This window comes from Peromyscus maniculatus, chromosome 8 (assembly GCF_049852395.1).
Source record: "Peromyscus maniculatus bairdii isolate BWxNUB_F1_BW_parent chromosome 8, HU_Pman_BW_mat_3.1, whole genome shotgun sequence".
Classification (NCBI taxonomy): domain Eukaryota; kingdom Metazoa; phylum Chordata; class Mammalia; order Rodentia; family Cricetidae; genus Peromyscus; species Peromyscus maniculatus.
The window spans coordinates 17,170,414-17,185,193 of NC_134859.1; the positions used below are offsets into that span (position 1 = coordinate 17,170,414).

General features: G+C 39.8%; 1 protein-coding gene across 1 annotated transcript; it reads left to right on the plus strand.

The window, feature by feature from the left end:
- The first annotated feature begins 452 nt into the window (after window positions 1-452).
- Window positions 453-13,730, plus strand: C8H5orf47 (chromosome 8 C5orf47 homolog). The gene is made up of 5 exons (XM_015997595.3): window positions 453-822; window positions 9,061-9,146; window positions 10,513-10,611; window positions 12,192-12,236; window positions 13,173-13,730. Exons 1-4 carry the CDS (start codon window positions 519-521, stop codon window positions 12,210-12,212), a joined length of 510 nt encoding a protein of 169 aa, XP_015853081.2. The 5' UTR covers window positions 453-518; the 3' UTR covers window positions 12,213-12,236; window positions 13,173-13,730.
- The last annotated feature ends 1,050 nt before the right edge of the window (window positions 13,731-14,780 follow it).

The window sequence follows — 14,780 nt, forward strand, 5'->3', positions numbered from 1 at the left end:
AAAAAAAAAAAAAAAAATTAATTCCTTGTCCTAAACACGTTTTATAGTATTTGATAGAATAGACCATATTTGATATTTTTTACACCCCAGCCCCAAACGATGTGGCCTCAAATTCAACCTCTTTGTAGATGAATGGCCAGCCTCCCCACTAAGGACCTTCCTGCTTCCCCCTTCATGGTGGCTTTCCTTGCCTCCTCACTTCTGGCAGAGAGGTCCTCCCCGGCTGCCTAGCGTCTCTCATCTCCTTCATTCCTTCCCCACCTCAACCCCGGACTTCCAGCCCACTCCTCAGCTTCCCACCCGGCAGGTACCCAGGCTCCTGCGGGACTCCAGCTACCCGGCCCCGCCCCGCGTCTCGGCTGAAGCCCCGCCCACCCCTCCCATTGGCCCCGCCCCCAGCGCCTCGCCCCGCCCACCCTGCGGCACGTGGTCTGCCCCCCACAACTCCCCCACACACCGCGCCCCCCAGTCCTGCCCAGGTGGCGCTGAGGCCCTAGGTCTCCCACCAGGAGGCGGCCATGGTCCCCGCAGGCGGCCACCACCGGCCCGACAGGCCTCCCGTGATCTACGTGACGCGCTTCGCCTCGCACCGGCCTGGCGTGTGGCCCTTGAGGGGCCCCCGGGGTCTCCGCCTTCAAGGCCCGGAGCTCGGGGCCTGCTTGGCGGTGGAGCGAGCCGCCGTGGAGAGCGGGCCCCCGGGGGCAGCGCTGCCCACCGGCTCCCACGCCCGCCTCGCCGCCACCCCGGACTCCACCTCCTTCCAGCTGCGGAGGTCGAGGGCGTCGAGAGCACCGAGGGGCCTGGAGCAAGCGGCGCGAGCAGGTGGAGGGCTCCTCCTGTCCTGTGAGGGCTGGGGCTGAGTGGGCGGCTGCGGCCGCCATCTTGGGAACGCGGCCTTCAGTCATTCAGGCTCGCGCCAGCCTTCCTTTCCGTCTGTCATCCCTTATGTCAGCCTTCATGTCAGCTTTCCTGTCAGCCTTCATGTCAGACTTCCTGACAGCCTTCCTGTTAGCTTTCCTGTCAGCCTTCATGTCAGCTTTCCTGTCAGCCTTCCTGTTAGCCTTCATGTCAGCCTTCCTGTCAGACTTCCTGTTAGCCTTCTTGTCAGCTTTCCTGTCAGACTTCCTGTTAGCCTTCATGTCAGACTTCCTGTCAGCCTTCCTGTTAGCTTTCCTGTCAGCCTTCATGTCAGCTTTCCTGTCAGCCTTCCTGTTAGCCTTCATGTCAGCTTTCCTGTCAGACTTCCTGTCAGACTTCCTGTTAGCCTTCCTGTCATTCCTCTCACAGCATTCCAGTCAATAGGCAGCCAGGCTCAGCCCTCCTGTCAGTCTGTGTTGGAACCATAAACTAGGAAAATCCCTCCAACTTACCTAATGGGGCCTGAAAAAGGGCTGCAGGACATTTAAGATAACCCAGAGACCTAAGAGAAGTTCTTGGATGTAGCTACTTCAGTCCCTCAGAGAGATGGGAGTTTGGCATGCTTTTTGGTTATTCTCGCTGATTACATGAACTGGAGAGATGGCTCAATGGGTTAGGAGCACTGGCTACTCGTCCAGATGACCCAGGTTTGGTCCCTAGCACCAATATGGTAACTTAAAACTAACTCCAGTTCCAGGGGATCTGACGCCCTCTTCTGGCCTCTTCAGGCATCAGGCACCTAAGTGGTGCACAAGCAAAACACCCATACACATACAATAAAAAAAAAATTGCTAATTACTTGATTGTATACACCTACACACACACACAAGTAGAACAGACATCTTGGAAGATGTTGAATCATCCTATTAAAACATAAAAGATGTAGTTCTATTTGCTCAATCTACTTTTGAACCTTTCAGGAATGTTTTAAATAATTTTTAAAAATGTATTCACATGGTACCCACACTTTTAATCCCAGCATTAAGGAGGCTGAGACAGGTGGATCTCTGAGTTTGAAGCCAGCCTGGTCTACATAGAGAGTTCCAGGACAGCCAGGGCTACACAAAGAAACCCTGTTTCAGAACAAAATTATTCATTATAGATTTTGCATAAATCTAGATAAATTTATTCCCTGGTATTTAATCTTTCCTATTGTAAGTGGGATTCCTTACTACATAATGCATTAGAAATGTATACAAAGCCTATCATTTAAAATCTTTAGCAAGGATTAGTTTATGTGTGTTCTGAAGAGGTTTGCAGAATTACATACTTCATACTTCACAGCCAAGGTATAGAACATTGCAGTCATCTCAAAAAGCTCATCTCCGCCGGGCGGTGGTGGCGCATGCCTTTAATCCCAGCACTAGGGAGGCAGAGGCAGGCGGATCTCTGTGAGTTCGAGGCCAGCCTGGTCTACAAAGCAAGTTCCAGGAAAGGCACAAAGCTACATAGAGAAACCCTGTCTTGAAAAACAAACACACAAACAAAAAAAAGTTCATCTCCTTTGAGGGCATTGCTTTACACCTATACTTGGTTTTTTTTGGTTGGTTGGTTGGTTTTTACTTTTTTGGGAGGTAGGTGGCTTTTTTGTTTGGTTGGTTAGTTGGTTTGGTTTTTGGTTTTCAAAACAGGGTTTTTCTGTGTAGCCCTGGCTGTCCTAGAACTCGCTTTATAGAACAGGCTGGCCTCGAAATCACAGAGACCTGCCTGCCTCTGCCTCCTGAGCAATGAGATTAAAAGCATCTGTCACCATGCCCAACTCACCTACACTTTTAAAAGCAACTTTATTGAGATTTTATTAACAATTCACCCATTTATGGTACCCATGTCATTGGTTCTTACATAGCCACAGAGATGTGGATTCGTCATTAGCATCCATTTTAGCATACTTGGTACATCACAGAGAAACTCTGTACCCCTTAGCAGGCATCATATCCCATCACCTTTGCTTCCACTCCCTACTAATCTTAGCCCAAGCAAGTACTCATCTACATTGTCTCCATAGATTTACTTACTTTGGACATATCTAAATGGAATCTTTATATGTGGGCTTTTCTGACTGACTTCTTTTCCTTAGGCCTATTCAGTTTTGCATGTTAATTTTAGATCCTACTAATTCACTGGCCACTTTTTTATTATAGTTAGTTCCATCACTGATTCTCATGATTCTCATATATTTTCCAGTATAATTAATTGTGAATTTATTTTTGGAGACAGAGTCTCACTATGTATCTCTAGCTGGCCTGGAACTCTGTATGTATACCACGCTGGCCTTGAACTCACAGAGATCTAAATGCCTCTGCCTCCCAAATGCTGGAATTAAATATGTGCACCACAATGCCCAACTGGTATATGTCATTTGTAAGTAAATATAATCTTATTTCTCTTTTATTCATTTTTATGTCTATCATATTTTTTGTCTAATTATACAGGCTAATACATCTAGCTAGTGCAGGGTGAATATCTGTAAAGATAATAGACACCTTACCTTGTTCTTATTCTTAGGAGAAATGTCTCTAGTGTTTCTACATTAAATAAAGTACTGGTTTTAGGACTAAGACTATATATTTAGAGTATGAAAAATTATATCTACTTTTATTATCTTCAGTAATTTTTATTTATTATAAATAGGCTTTAAATTTTGTCAAAGGCTCACTGTGATCTATGGAGATAATGTTTTTCCTTAGAATTAGTAATATGTAGTATGATATATATAAATAGGTTTCCAAATATTGAACCAATCTTACGGTATTGAAATAAATTTCACTTGCTTGTGTTATATTATTTTTTAATATACTGGCAGGCTCTAATAATAAGTTGCCTAGAATTTTTTTATTGACATTCATCAAATATAGTGACCTGTATTTTTTTCTTTGTACTTCTTTACTTGATTTAGATATTGGAGTTATATTTACTTCATACAAATAATTGGGAATCTTTCCTTCCTTTTTTATGTTCTAGAATAGTTTATGGAACATTGGAACTACATAGTCTTGATAAAATTCTGCAAAACCATCTGAGCCTCAGGTTGTGTGGGATAATTTCTTAATTTCCTCTGTGCCGTGGAAACTGGTTTGTTTGTAGTTTCTGACTCTGAGACATCAATGTTTGGTAACATGTATTTTCTTAAGCAATTATACACTTCTAGGTTTCCACATGTGTTTCCACTGAGGCCTGCAAACTAATGTGTTTTAAAGTTTACCCAGCCTTAACGGTCATTCCTTCCTCAATAATTTGTTTCTGTTTTATGTATGTAGGCATGTACTTTCTCCCTTTGTACTGATGGTATTAGTATCTTGCTTATTTTTAAAACAAGATTTTGATTTATTACTTAAGCATTTTTTTCTTGTTTCTTCCTCATTAGTACCAACTTCTTAACCTTTCTTTCTTGTGCTTTCTTCTTCTTATACTAAAAATTGGGTATTTTTATTTTTTAATAATTTCAAAGTACATTTTAATTTTTTCTTATATGTTGAACATACCCCCCAAGCCCTTACCCAGTTCCCTTCTTTCAACCCTTCTTTTATTCCCTTAGACAATTTTACTTATTTTCATTTAATCTATATACACATAATTTTATGTGACTATAGAAAATCTAAGAATGACAAGTGAGAGAGAGAATGCCATACTTATCTTTCTGAGACTAGCCTAATTTCTTAATATGATTATGTCCAGTTGAATCTATTTCCCTGAAAACAGTGTAACTTCATTCTTCTTTATGGATAAAAAAAATCTGTTGTTGGACATAAATGTTCTTTCCATAACATAGCTGTTATGAATACTTTTGTATAAACATTGATGTTCAAGTGTCTCCATGATATGTTGACCTGGGTTTTTTGGATAAATACTCATTAGCTGGGCTATATTATAGATCTGTTTTTTTTTTAATTTTTTGAGGAACCTCCATACTGATTTCTATAGAATTTGGACTGATTTACATTTCCACGAGATGTTTATAAGGATCAGGATTCCCTTTGTCTACATCTGTGCCAGAATTTATTGTTGTTTTCCTCTTAATTTTTTTTAAAATTTATTCATTCATCCTTCCATCTTTTTATTACATGTGTGTGTCAGCCATGTCATGTGTGTGCATTAGAAAACAACTTGAAGGAGTCAGTTCTCTCCTTCCATCTGGGCATCAGGGATCAAACCCAGTTTGTCAGGCTTGGTGGCAAGGGGTCTTTACCTTCTGAACCACCCTGCCAACCCTGTTGCTTTCTTAATGATTGACATTCAGACTAGGGTAATATGTAGTATCAATGTGATTTTTTTTTTTTTTTTTTTTTGGTTTTTCGAGACAGGGTTTCTCTGTGTAGCTTTGCGCCTTTCCTGGAGCTCACTTGGTAGTCCAGGCTGGCCTCGAACTCACAGAGATCCGCCTGGCTCTGCCTCCCGAGTGCTGGGATTAAAGGCGTGCGCCACCACCGCCCGGCCCAATGTGATTTTAATTGGAATTTCTCCAATGGCTGGTGAGGTTAAGAGGTTTTTCATATGTTTATTGATGATTTCTATGTCCTCCTTTCTGAATCGTATGTTTCATTTCTGTGTCCTCCTTTCATCATTTCATTGTTTTTGCTTGCATTGCTTTCTTATTGGTCAGGTTTTCAGTTCTGTGTGTATTCCACTTACTATACCTACACCTATATCTTGAAGTATCTTCTCTACTTTTTCCAGTTTCAGATTTTATATTAAGGTTCTTGGAGTTATTGTCTTCTACATGTGGGTATCCATTTCCCCAGCACCATTTGTAGGTGAGGCTGGCTTTCCCCAGGGCTGTCTTCAGCTTTGTCAGAAATCAGGGACTAGCTGTGTTGGTTTCTAGATGGACTTCCTGTTGTGTTCCATCGTTTTATGTGTCTTCAGGACCATGCTGTTTTTGTCATGTGACTCAGTCATGTGACTTACATGTATGTTGATAGCATCAGCATTATTCTTTTTTTGTTCAGATTGCTTTGCCTCTCCTGGATACTTTATACTTTCAAACGAGTTTTAATATTGCTGTTTTCTACTTCTATGAAGAATATTATTGGAATTTTTATCAGGATTGTGTTGAATATGTAGATTGAAAATCAGGCATTTCATTTACTTTTTAAAATCAGGAAGTATTTAGTATGGTTTTAACCACTTTTAGTACCACCCACACATCTCAATATGTAATATTTCCACTGTTGATTTTTAAAACGTTCTATAATTTTATTCTAATTATTCATGTCACACTGATACTGGTTAACATATTTTAAAGGTTTTACATCCTGGAACCTTCCTGTTCTTTTGGTTTTGTTAGTGCTTTCTAGTTTTATTGCATTGTGACCAGAGAATGGTGTTCCCAGTGTCTCTACTGTCTTACATGTTACTGGTGTTTCCTTGTAACTCAGTTTATGACCTTTCCCTTCCCTTCTTCCAGAAACCATGCCAGGATGACTTTCCTCCAGAATCCTGCTTTTCACTGAGTCTGTCTCATCCAACTACTTGCTTGGTACATTGTGTGGGATTTGAGCCTTTAGATTACATACTTAAATACCTTCCCTGCACTTCATGTTCTGATCTGCCTTGTTATTTATTTAGTTAGTTAGTATTTTCAGATACAGAATGGATTTAATTTGGCTTTGTAGCTGATAAGAGGCTGAAAGACTGCTTCAAGGCAGTGGTAGTAGTCCAGTAGAAATTGAAAGGCTAAAATGAAAGCTGCAGAGGTAAAAGGGCAGAACTAATAACTGATTGGAAGGGAGAAGGAAGAGTTGAGGCTGTGGCTGACGTATCTGCACTGGGCCACTGTGTGAATAGCAAAGCTATTAACTTCCATGACCTCCTTGCTGAGCTTATAAAACCAGGAATGCATTAAGGGGTGGGGTGGGTACCCTGAGATAGACGTGCACCTGAGCTAAGCCAAAGAGTATAAAGTACTTAAGTTACTTAGTCTTGTTTATATTTGATTAAATTATCATCATCATCATCAAATGTCTATGGGAAATAAAAATGAATTATTCATCTACTGTGTTATAAACATTAGGTCAAATGCTAATGGCAAGATGGATCAGGTGACTATTCTGTACTCCAAGGACTCCCATGTGAATAATTGGCATATAAGTCAGTAAGTGTGAGTGCTATAAGAAAGAGACCTGATAAGGACTTTGATAATCAAGTTCAGGGACAGAAAGAGGGACAAGACAGGAAATCAAGAAGGCAAAATTGGAGAAATTTCTGGTGGGATTATCAAGAGCTTTGGCTTTGAAGTCAGACAATCATGGCTCTGTTAATTACTGGAAATATAATATTGCCCATTTTAGTTATCCAGTCCGATTCTTAAATTCACCACCTTTCAAGTGTGGATTATAGTTTTCGCCTCAAGGGGTTGCTGTGAAGATGAAGTGAAGCAGCACATACAGAACACCTAATGTGGTGTTTGGCATGGAATAAGCACCCAGTAAATGTTGGCACAGTGAGCCCAGATGGCTTGAAGGAACAAGAATGACTAACAAAATTACTAAATGTTTGCTGAATGAATGAAAAACAAGTTTTTGATTAAATCGTAGAGTGATTTTCATTTCTATAACCCCTAAAGATGTTTAATTGGTGGGATGATGTCATCCTTGTGAAAGTCAGGCTGGTAAGCCATCCTCAGATGTGCTGTGTTTAGAAAGCCAAGGACAAGCAGCAGGCAAAGCTAACATTTCAGGCAAGACTAATAGATCAGGCTGGTTCCTTCTCACTGTGCTTGGGAGATAGTCATATGTTATAAATAATTAAAGATAAGAATACTATTGTGGAGGTGTACAGATGAGTACTTTGGAAATGGTGAATGATCTGGGGATAACAGAGTCAAGGAAAGTATCATGGTAGAGAAAGCTATTTGAGATTTTCACATGAGACTGAGAGATGGACAAGTTACAGGTAGAGAAATGTGTGAGCAGATTGTTGAGGAAGGATGATGATTGCCAGTGACCAGGGAAGAGCTACAAGTACATCATGCTAGGGTCAGAGCATGGACAGCAAGAACCAGAGGAAAATCAGAAGTGTGAGCTGGGACTAAATCCATGGTGTGGCATCCACCGGTGCCCAGTCACAGGACAGGAAGAAATGAAGAAAAGTTTTTCTTGTGCACATGTGTTATACTTCCTGCTGTATTTTTAGACAAATTCCATGGCCCTTCTCTTACCTTAAGAGTGTAGGTGCAGACTAGATAAGACTTACAAGTAGGAAACAGTGAGAAGGATGAAAACATACCACCCTGAAAGCTGTGGTGTTCCGAGGGGAAGATAGACACGAGCAGAGCTTGTCAACTTGACTTGTTAGGCCGTATCTGCATGTGTGTGCTAGTTTACTTAGTGTATTCATTTCAATAGGTAATTTTCTCCTCTTAGCTAAACTTCATTAGAACACTACTCATGTGTGTTTGCTAAGAAGAGAAAATAATTAGAAGCTAATAATGGCAAGACAATATCGTTCAATTGTAGTAAATAGGTTTCCAGCTAGAAGGTGTCTGTGTCATACAGGAAAAGCAGCAAGTCTTGAAGATCTCTAAATGACGTGTGGACAAACTCAGACTTCTCCATTACTGGAAGATTGGAAGAGTTGGCAAGGGAAGAGTTTCTCACAATGTGACTTAATTAGGTTCCTTCATCCCATGTCTGTGTTCCACTCAGAATCAGTGGCATGTGCCTCACAAATTAGTAAATGCCATTTGGGAACACATTTTAGTTCATTCATCAGATGTAATGTATTATGTACCTAGTATCTACAAAACAGAAACTGGATTGCCAGAGAGGAAAATATACTTCTCGGGGAAACTGTGAAGTTCTGTGACAACCCAGCATGGTTTGTAAGATCCAAGAATGTTCCCTGGAAATCGAACTGTTGAATGTCAAAAGGAAAACCAGGTATAGAAGGTAGTATGTCAGGAATGAGTGGGGAGAGTTAAGGTAAGTGTGCTAAAGGCAAAGGGAATCAGATAGAAAGTTCTCCAGGGAGCATGCGCTTATTGCTGTTTTCAATAAGGGGTGTCACCTAATGATCAGAAATATAACACCAGCACGAACATCCCCCAAAGAGCTTCTGAGACATTAATATGGCCCCTGTTTTCAGATAGTTAGTGCTTTTTACAATATGCACTAACTTTGATTTCTTTTCTTAAAAAAAAAATAGGTTTAAACCAGAAAAATGCAGCTAAAGCGTTTGATTTCCCCATACCACTGAATGAGGCCTCCAAAATAATGAAGGAAAGGAAAAAGGTATGTTGCTATAAAGGAAAATTAACAATGTTTAAATTTTAGACCTTCTTCTCTGAGTATAGTGTACAAAAGTTTCCAGGACAGTGAAAGTAATTCCATCTCCTGAAAAACTTAATTTTTTGAAATGAGGAAATAGGAGAAACTTGGCAAAATGGAACTGAGCATGGAAGTATTTATTAACTATGAAGAATAGTTCTGGTATATGAAGGTATAAAATGCATTTTAATCAAAATATAACCTGCCAGGAGATCTTTTTCAAAGCATAACCTATGTTCCATAGAGTAACTTCTATATATAAAGCAGTATAGGAAGAAAATCGCAGACTTCATAGGAAAGAATCCATCTACATTGGTGTCATATTGCTCTTTCCAAAGCAAAGAACCTGTGTGACTGTTTAGCCAGAAAGATGACAAAGATGAACTTTATTGCTGAACCCTTTGCACCACTGGTTGCCAATTGTCATGGTAACTCAGGCATTTTGAGCATATTTCAGATAAGTGGCTGTGCTCATCTATGATTGCCATTTTACTTTAAAGAATTTATTAATTGAGCATGACACATAAATTCATGCTTGTTTGGTGTGTAGCCCATGCACGGTCTAAAGCAATGCTCAAAGCGACTAGCCCTTGTACCAAAGATATCTGAAGTAAGTAGCAGTCTTCAGCTGAACTAAGACCTGCTTCATTCCAGAGCCGATTCTTTCTGGGTAAGGAGAAAAGAATATGGCCAGTGCTTACCTTTGAGCATCGTGTGCTATGCACTGGGATAAGTGATTTACATGCATGCCCTTCATCCTATTGTTCAGTATGTGAAGATGTTTCTAGATGACATTTATATGCTTGTCAAATGTCAAACTGCTAAATAGGAAAAAAAAAGTCTAGATGTAGCTATTTTTATAGGGTTTTTTTTTTCTATTCCAGTATATTCATAATCTCTAGTAACTTTGTCTGGCTGTCTCCTAGGAGAACTAGTTAATTCTTACCTAGAATGAAATACATTATAAACAAATCTCTGCCCAGTGTAAATAGAGGAATAGAAATTCAGTATTTTTAGTACCTTTTGAAAATTGAATGTGCTAAGTGGTTAGCAAGACTTTGCAGACATTTTTTTTTTCCTTTTGAAAGGCAGCAAAATCCAGGAGAACTCATTTAAGCATTGCAGGAAGGGAACTCAAGAAAACTGAAAAAGAAGAGGTCAGACAAGTTAGTGACCACTGGGGGACATTGGCGGGCTAGTTCTCAGTGCATGACTTCACGCTAATGATGTTGACTAACATGCAGCCCAGCAGAGTCACCCTGGATTACCTCCATCCAAAGGCATTGCACTTTTGTGCCCACTGTTCCTTGACTATGTTTATCTTTTTAAGGTCTTAGCGTGGAAAAAAGTACACAAAGTCATTTCCAGAATGATTGCAGAAAATGAAAAATACAGACACAGACTGAAGTGCCAAAATTTATCTAGTGAAGTAAGTCAACACACTTTAAACTTTATTTTGAAAATGAAGTTATGTAAGCATTGTAGCTTACCTTGATTGCATTAGATTTCCTAACTAACTGCCAAAATTAAAGTATAGGAACATCTAAAAGCATAAAGCCATACAGGAGATACAGGGTAGAACCTGAGTATATATGTAAGGGTGCAGAAGGCAAGCATTGGCTGGAATTTTCTGAGCAAAGAACACACATGTCCATTAAATGTATATTTGAATGTCAGTCTTTAAACACAAGTTACCGAACACCATGTTGGTGAAGAACATGTTAACTCTAATATAAAACTACACATTCTATCAACTTCTTGTCATTTTCTTCCCATGGATGTTGCATGCCAGTGTAACTCATTTAACAGTCTGCCCTTGGCATAGCCTCATTCCTGGAAAACAACTCACAAATTGAATCTTGGCCTAAGTCTGCACCAGTGTTTAGTAACTGATATTGTGGTAAAACAGTGAAAAGCTACAGGTTTTCAGACTGGCAATGTGGCTCAGCAGGTAAAGGTGCTTGGCAACAAACCTGATGACCTGAGGTCAATCCTCAGGAACCACATGGTGGAAGGCAAAAAGCAACATAAGTGGTCTTCTGACCTCCCCAACATGTGTGCAAGCGCGCGCGCACACACGCGCACACACAGTAAATAAATGTAGTTTTTAAAGTTACAAAAAGGAAGTTCTTGGCTTTCAAAATATTAACTGGAGCAAAATTAGCATAACTAATAAGGAATTGCTAAATCGAAATGGTTGTTTTCATTTCTTCACATATAGAATATGTTCTGTCACAGTGAGTGCTTCTGTGAGGTCTCAGTACTTAATGACAACTTTTGAGTCATTACATTTACAGTATTTAATTTGTGAAGAATGTCTTAATTTTGTAGGTAATATAGTTGTAGAATGCTGCACTAATAGCACATTGCTCGCAGTGGCAGCATACAAACCATGTCCAGACTCACAGCACTCCAGTTCACTTTTGGTGTCCAATAAGAATGGGGTTGTGGGGCTGGAGAGATGGCTCAGAGGTTAAGAGCACCAACTGCTCTTCCAAAGGTCCTGAGTTCAATTCCCAGCAACCACATGGTGGCTCACAACCATCTGTAATGAGATCTGGCGCCCTCTTCTGTATACATAATAAATAAATAAATCTTTAAAAAAAAAGAATGGGGTTGTGTTGGGAGGCAGTAGGAAGGAGGAACATAGTTAAAGTGTCTCAAAGAAAAAGGTGTTTGAACAGCAGTATGCAGAGAAGCTGGGCAGTGTTCTACTCACTGTGAACCCTTGGACTTGGCAGGATCTTTTGAACCTCAGCTTTCTCTGAATCCAAAATCATCTGGTAAAAATTATATGCTAACTTAATATGCTAGGCTTTCCAAAATAATATAGAGAAAGGGTATCTTTCACATTTGTTATTTTACCTTAAGTTTTGAACTATATTACATAACTGTTTATAAAGCTAATATGTTGCAAAAGTGTAATGTAATTTTTAATCTCTTAATATATATTTGTTGACAAAAGTAAGTGTTACAGGCCAACTTGAACTTCTCTTATGTTATTTCTAGATTCGAGTTAATACAAGGTGAATGTGAATCTTCCTGTCTTCTGTGGTGAGAATACACTGAGATGACTGATGAGACCTTTCCCTCCCTTTGTATCCTGCTTTCTCTAACCTTTAGTATAGCCTATTGTCACTTCTAACCTGCTTCCTTCCGTAACCCAGTGTTTGGCACATAGCACAATTTGTTAAATATTGTTTGACATTTAAATTTCCACTTAGGCCCCATCTCTGTTATGCCCTTGAAACTACTCTCTCCATGATCTCCATGAAATATGTGTGTGTATGTATGTATATGTGTATATATATAAATACATACATATATATATATATATAAATATACACACAGACATGTGAGTGTGTGATTTTTCTTCTTTTATATGTCTCTGCTTTGTTTTCTATCTCTTGGAATGTGTTGTCATATGTAATATGACCTCACCACTCCTCTCTTAGTTTGCTACAGTCATGTCATGATTCTCATTCTGTCCCTCTGACTGCATTTTCGTTTCATTTTTAAGTTGCTGTCCTAGGAGTAATTACTCATCCTATCATCTCTTCACACACTCACTTCCGAACAACTCACTGTCTTTTACAGCCTTAGCGACTATTTCTATCCTCCCCATGGCCTCTGATAGTTTCAGCTATTCCATAGTTACTTACACAGTCTACAGTCTACATGAGCACATAGTCTCCCCTTGCTTTTTAGTTGCCCCTGGTTTCCAACCACACGGCTTCAATTCACACATAGGAGGAGACTTCATCCAGTTTTCTGAGTCTTAATTGAAAGACAGTCAGATTTTGTAAATGAGAAGATGAGGCCAGAGCAGTGTAAGGAAAGTGCATTTAGACCAGAACATGGGCTGAGACAGCGTCTGTGAGAGGATGGGTTTCCTCATTTCTCTTACAAAGCTATTACAAAATGGAAATATGCAAAACTCTCATGAATGTAAGGTCGGTACAATAATTCGAAGTTTTATTTCTTTCCTAGCTACAACTTAGTCACTTTATGAGATTCCAGCAACCTTGGAATGTGGTCGTGTGTTCTTCAAGTGACTAGTAAATCCTCCTGCTTCCATCTGGGCAAAAGGCCTAGACTTTGCATGCATGTGAGAGTCACAGTTTCCCTGCATACATGCTCATCCAACTTCTTTGGACAGTGCTAAGTTTCTTGTTCCTTATCCCTCAATGAAGTTTCAAATGTTAGTTCACACAACTTAAATATATTACCAAATGGAGCATGTTTATAAATTTGACTGCATGACATTTTGTGGAGAGTGTGGACAAAGCTTTTTGTTGTAGTTCATCCTTATGCTTATGTTTATGTGACCTGTCAACTCTTCATGGAAACACAGCCTGTTTTGTCAGCTCTGTCAGTGTTTATTCATGTCACTGTAAGGGTGTCATTCTAGATAGTGTCCTGCTGTTCTAGAACAGTGCAGCTCTAAAGACTTTCATGGAAATGAATGTTCTAAATGTTGTATTTATTGTTTAATAAATTCTGGTGAAATATATTAAATCTATTTTGTTGAACAGAATATAAATACAATGTGAAATTTCTTCTGAAATATCATTGAATACCAGGTGTGATATCATGACTTGTTCAGTGTTTCAGATTCTATCAGGGTGATGACCTCTTCATTAAAGCCTGAGACTACAAGTTTCCAGCTTGGGGACATATCTACTGAGCTGTGGAGATAAGAGTTTCACATTTCCTCCTTTCTCTCTATCTCATCTTCATCAGTCTTTCCTCTGGTATCTATTCCTGGTTCTTCTTTTTCTTTGCTTAAATCAAAGAAGTTTTACTTTAGCCCAGTAGTCAGTTCTTGTGGCACTGCATTCTGAGAAATGCACCACGGATGATTCTGCCATCTTATGAGCACCATGGAGTGCACTCACACAAAACTAAGTGGCTTGAGTATCACTGAACATGGCCTGCTGCTGCAGTAAGGATTTCCATAAATGCAGGACTTATGAGCCTGCTGCCTGTGTAATGGGCATACTGCTTTAAACTAAAAACTTCCTTATCAGTAAAAGTAATACGCATTAGTGATGAAAACAGAATATGTTGACTAGATAAAGCAGTGACATTTATTATCAAATATCACAGACCTTTGTGTGCTTCTGGGAATCAAATGCAGCACTCTGCCACTGAGCATATCTGCAGCCCTGTGCTATCCTTGTGTGTGACTGGTGGTACAGCAGGCTTGCCCAGCACCACCACAAATAGATGAGCAATGCTTTGTGGTAGATAGCCTTGGCATCCCTGATGCATACACTTACTGAGCAAAGTATTGTAATATGACCTGTGATTCTATTTGCAACATCTGTGTTATGTTCTCCAGAGATGTTCCATGCCCAGGTGTACAGTGTGGGGAGTGGAAAGAGGAGATCTAATGGTTTCAGTGAAAACTCTGGCAGTTGAAGAATAGAGAAGAAACATTCCCCCAAATAAGTAATTAGCCAACCATTTATCCTGGGCCACCCAAATGATTTAAAGCATGGCTTCAGTCATGGGGGAAAATAACAGCATTTTTCAGCATAGGAACTAATTAAAGATCAGGATATTTTCATGTCTAATGTGACCTGAAAAAAGATG

What these genes read in the sequence shown, in the direction of transcription:
- C8H5orf47 (XM_015997595.3), top strand. Translation starts at nt 519, where the DNA reads ATGGTCCCCGCAGGCGGCCACCACCGGCCCGACAGGCCTCCCGTGATC. An exon ending in GGAGCAAGCGGCGCGAGCAG is followed by an intron (nt 823 to 9,060) that starts GTGGAGGGCTCC and finishes AAAAAAAAATAG; the next exon opens with GTTTAAACCAGAAAAATGCA. An exon ending in TAATGAAGGAAAGGAAAAAG is followed by an intron (nt 9,147 to 10,512) that starts GTATGTTGCTAT and finishes TATCTTTTTAAG; the next exon opens with GTCTTAGCGTGGAAAAAAGT.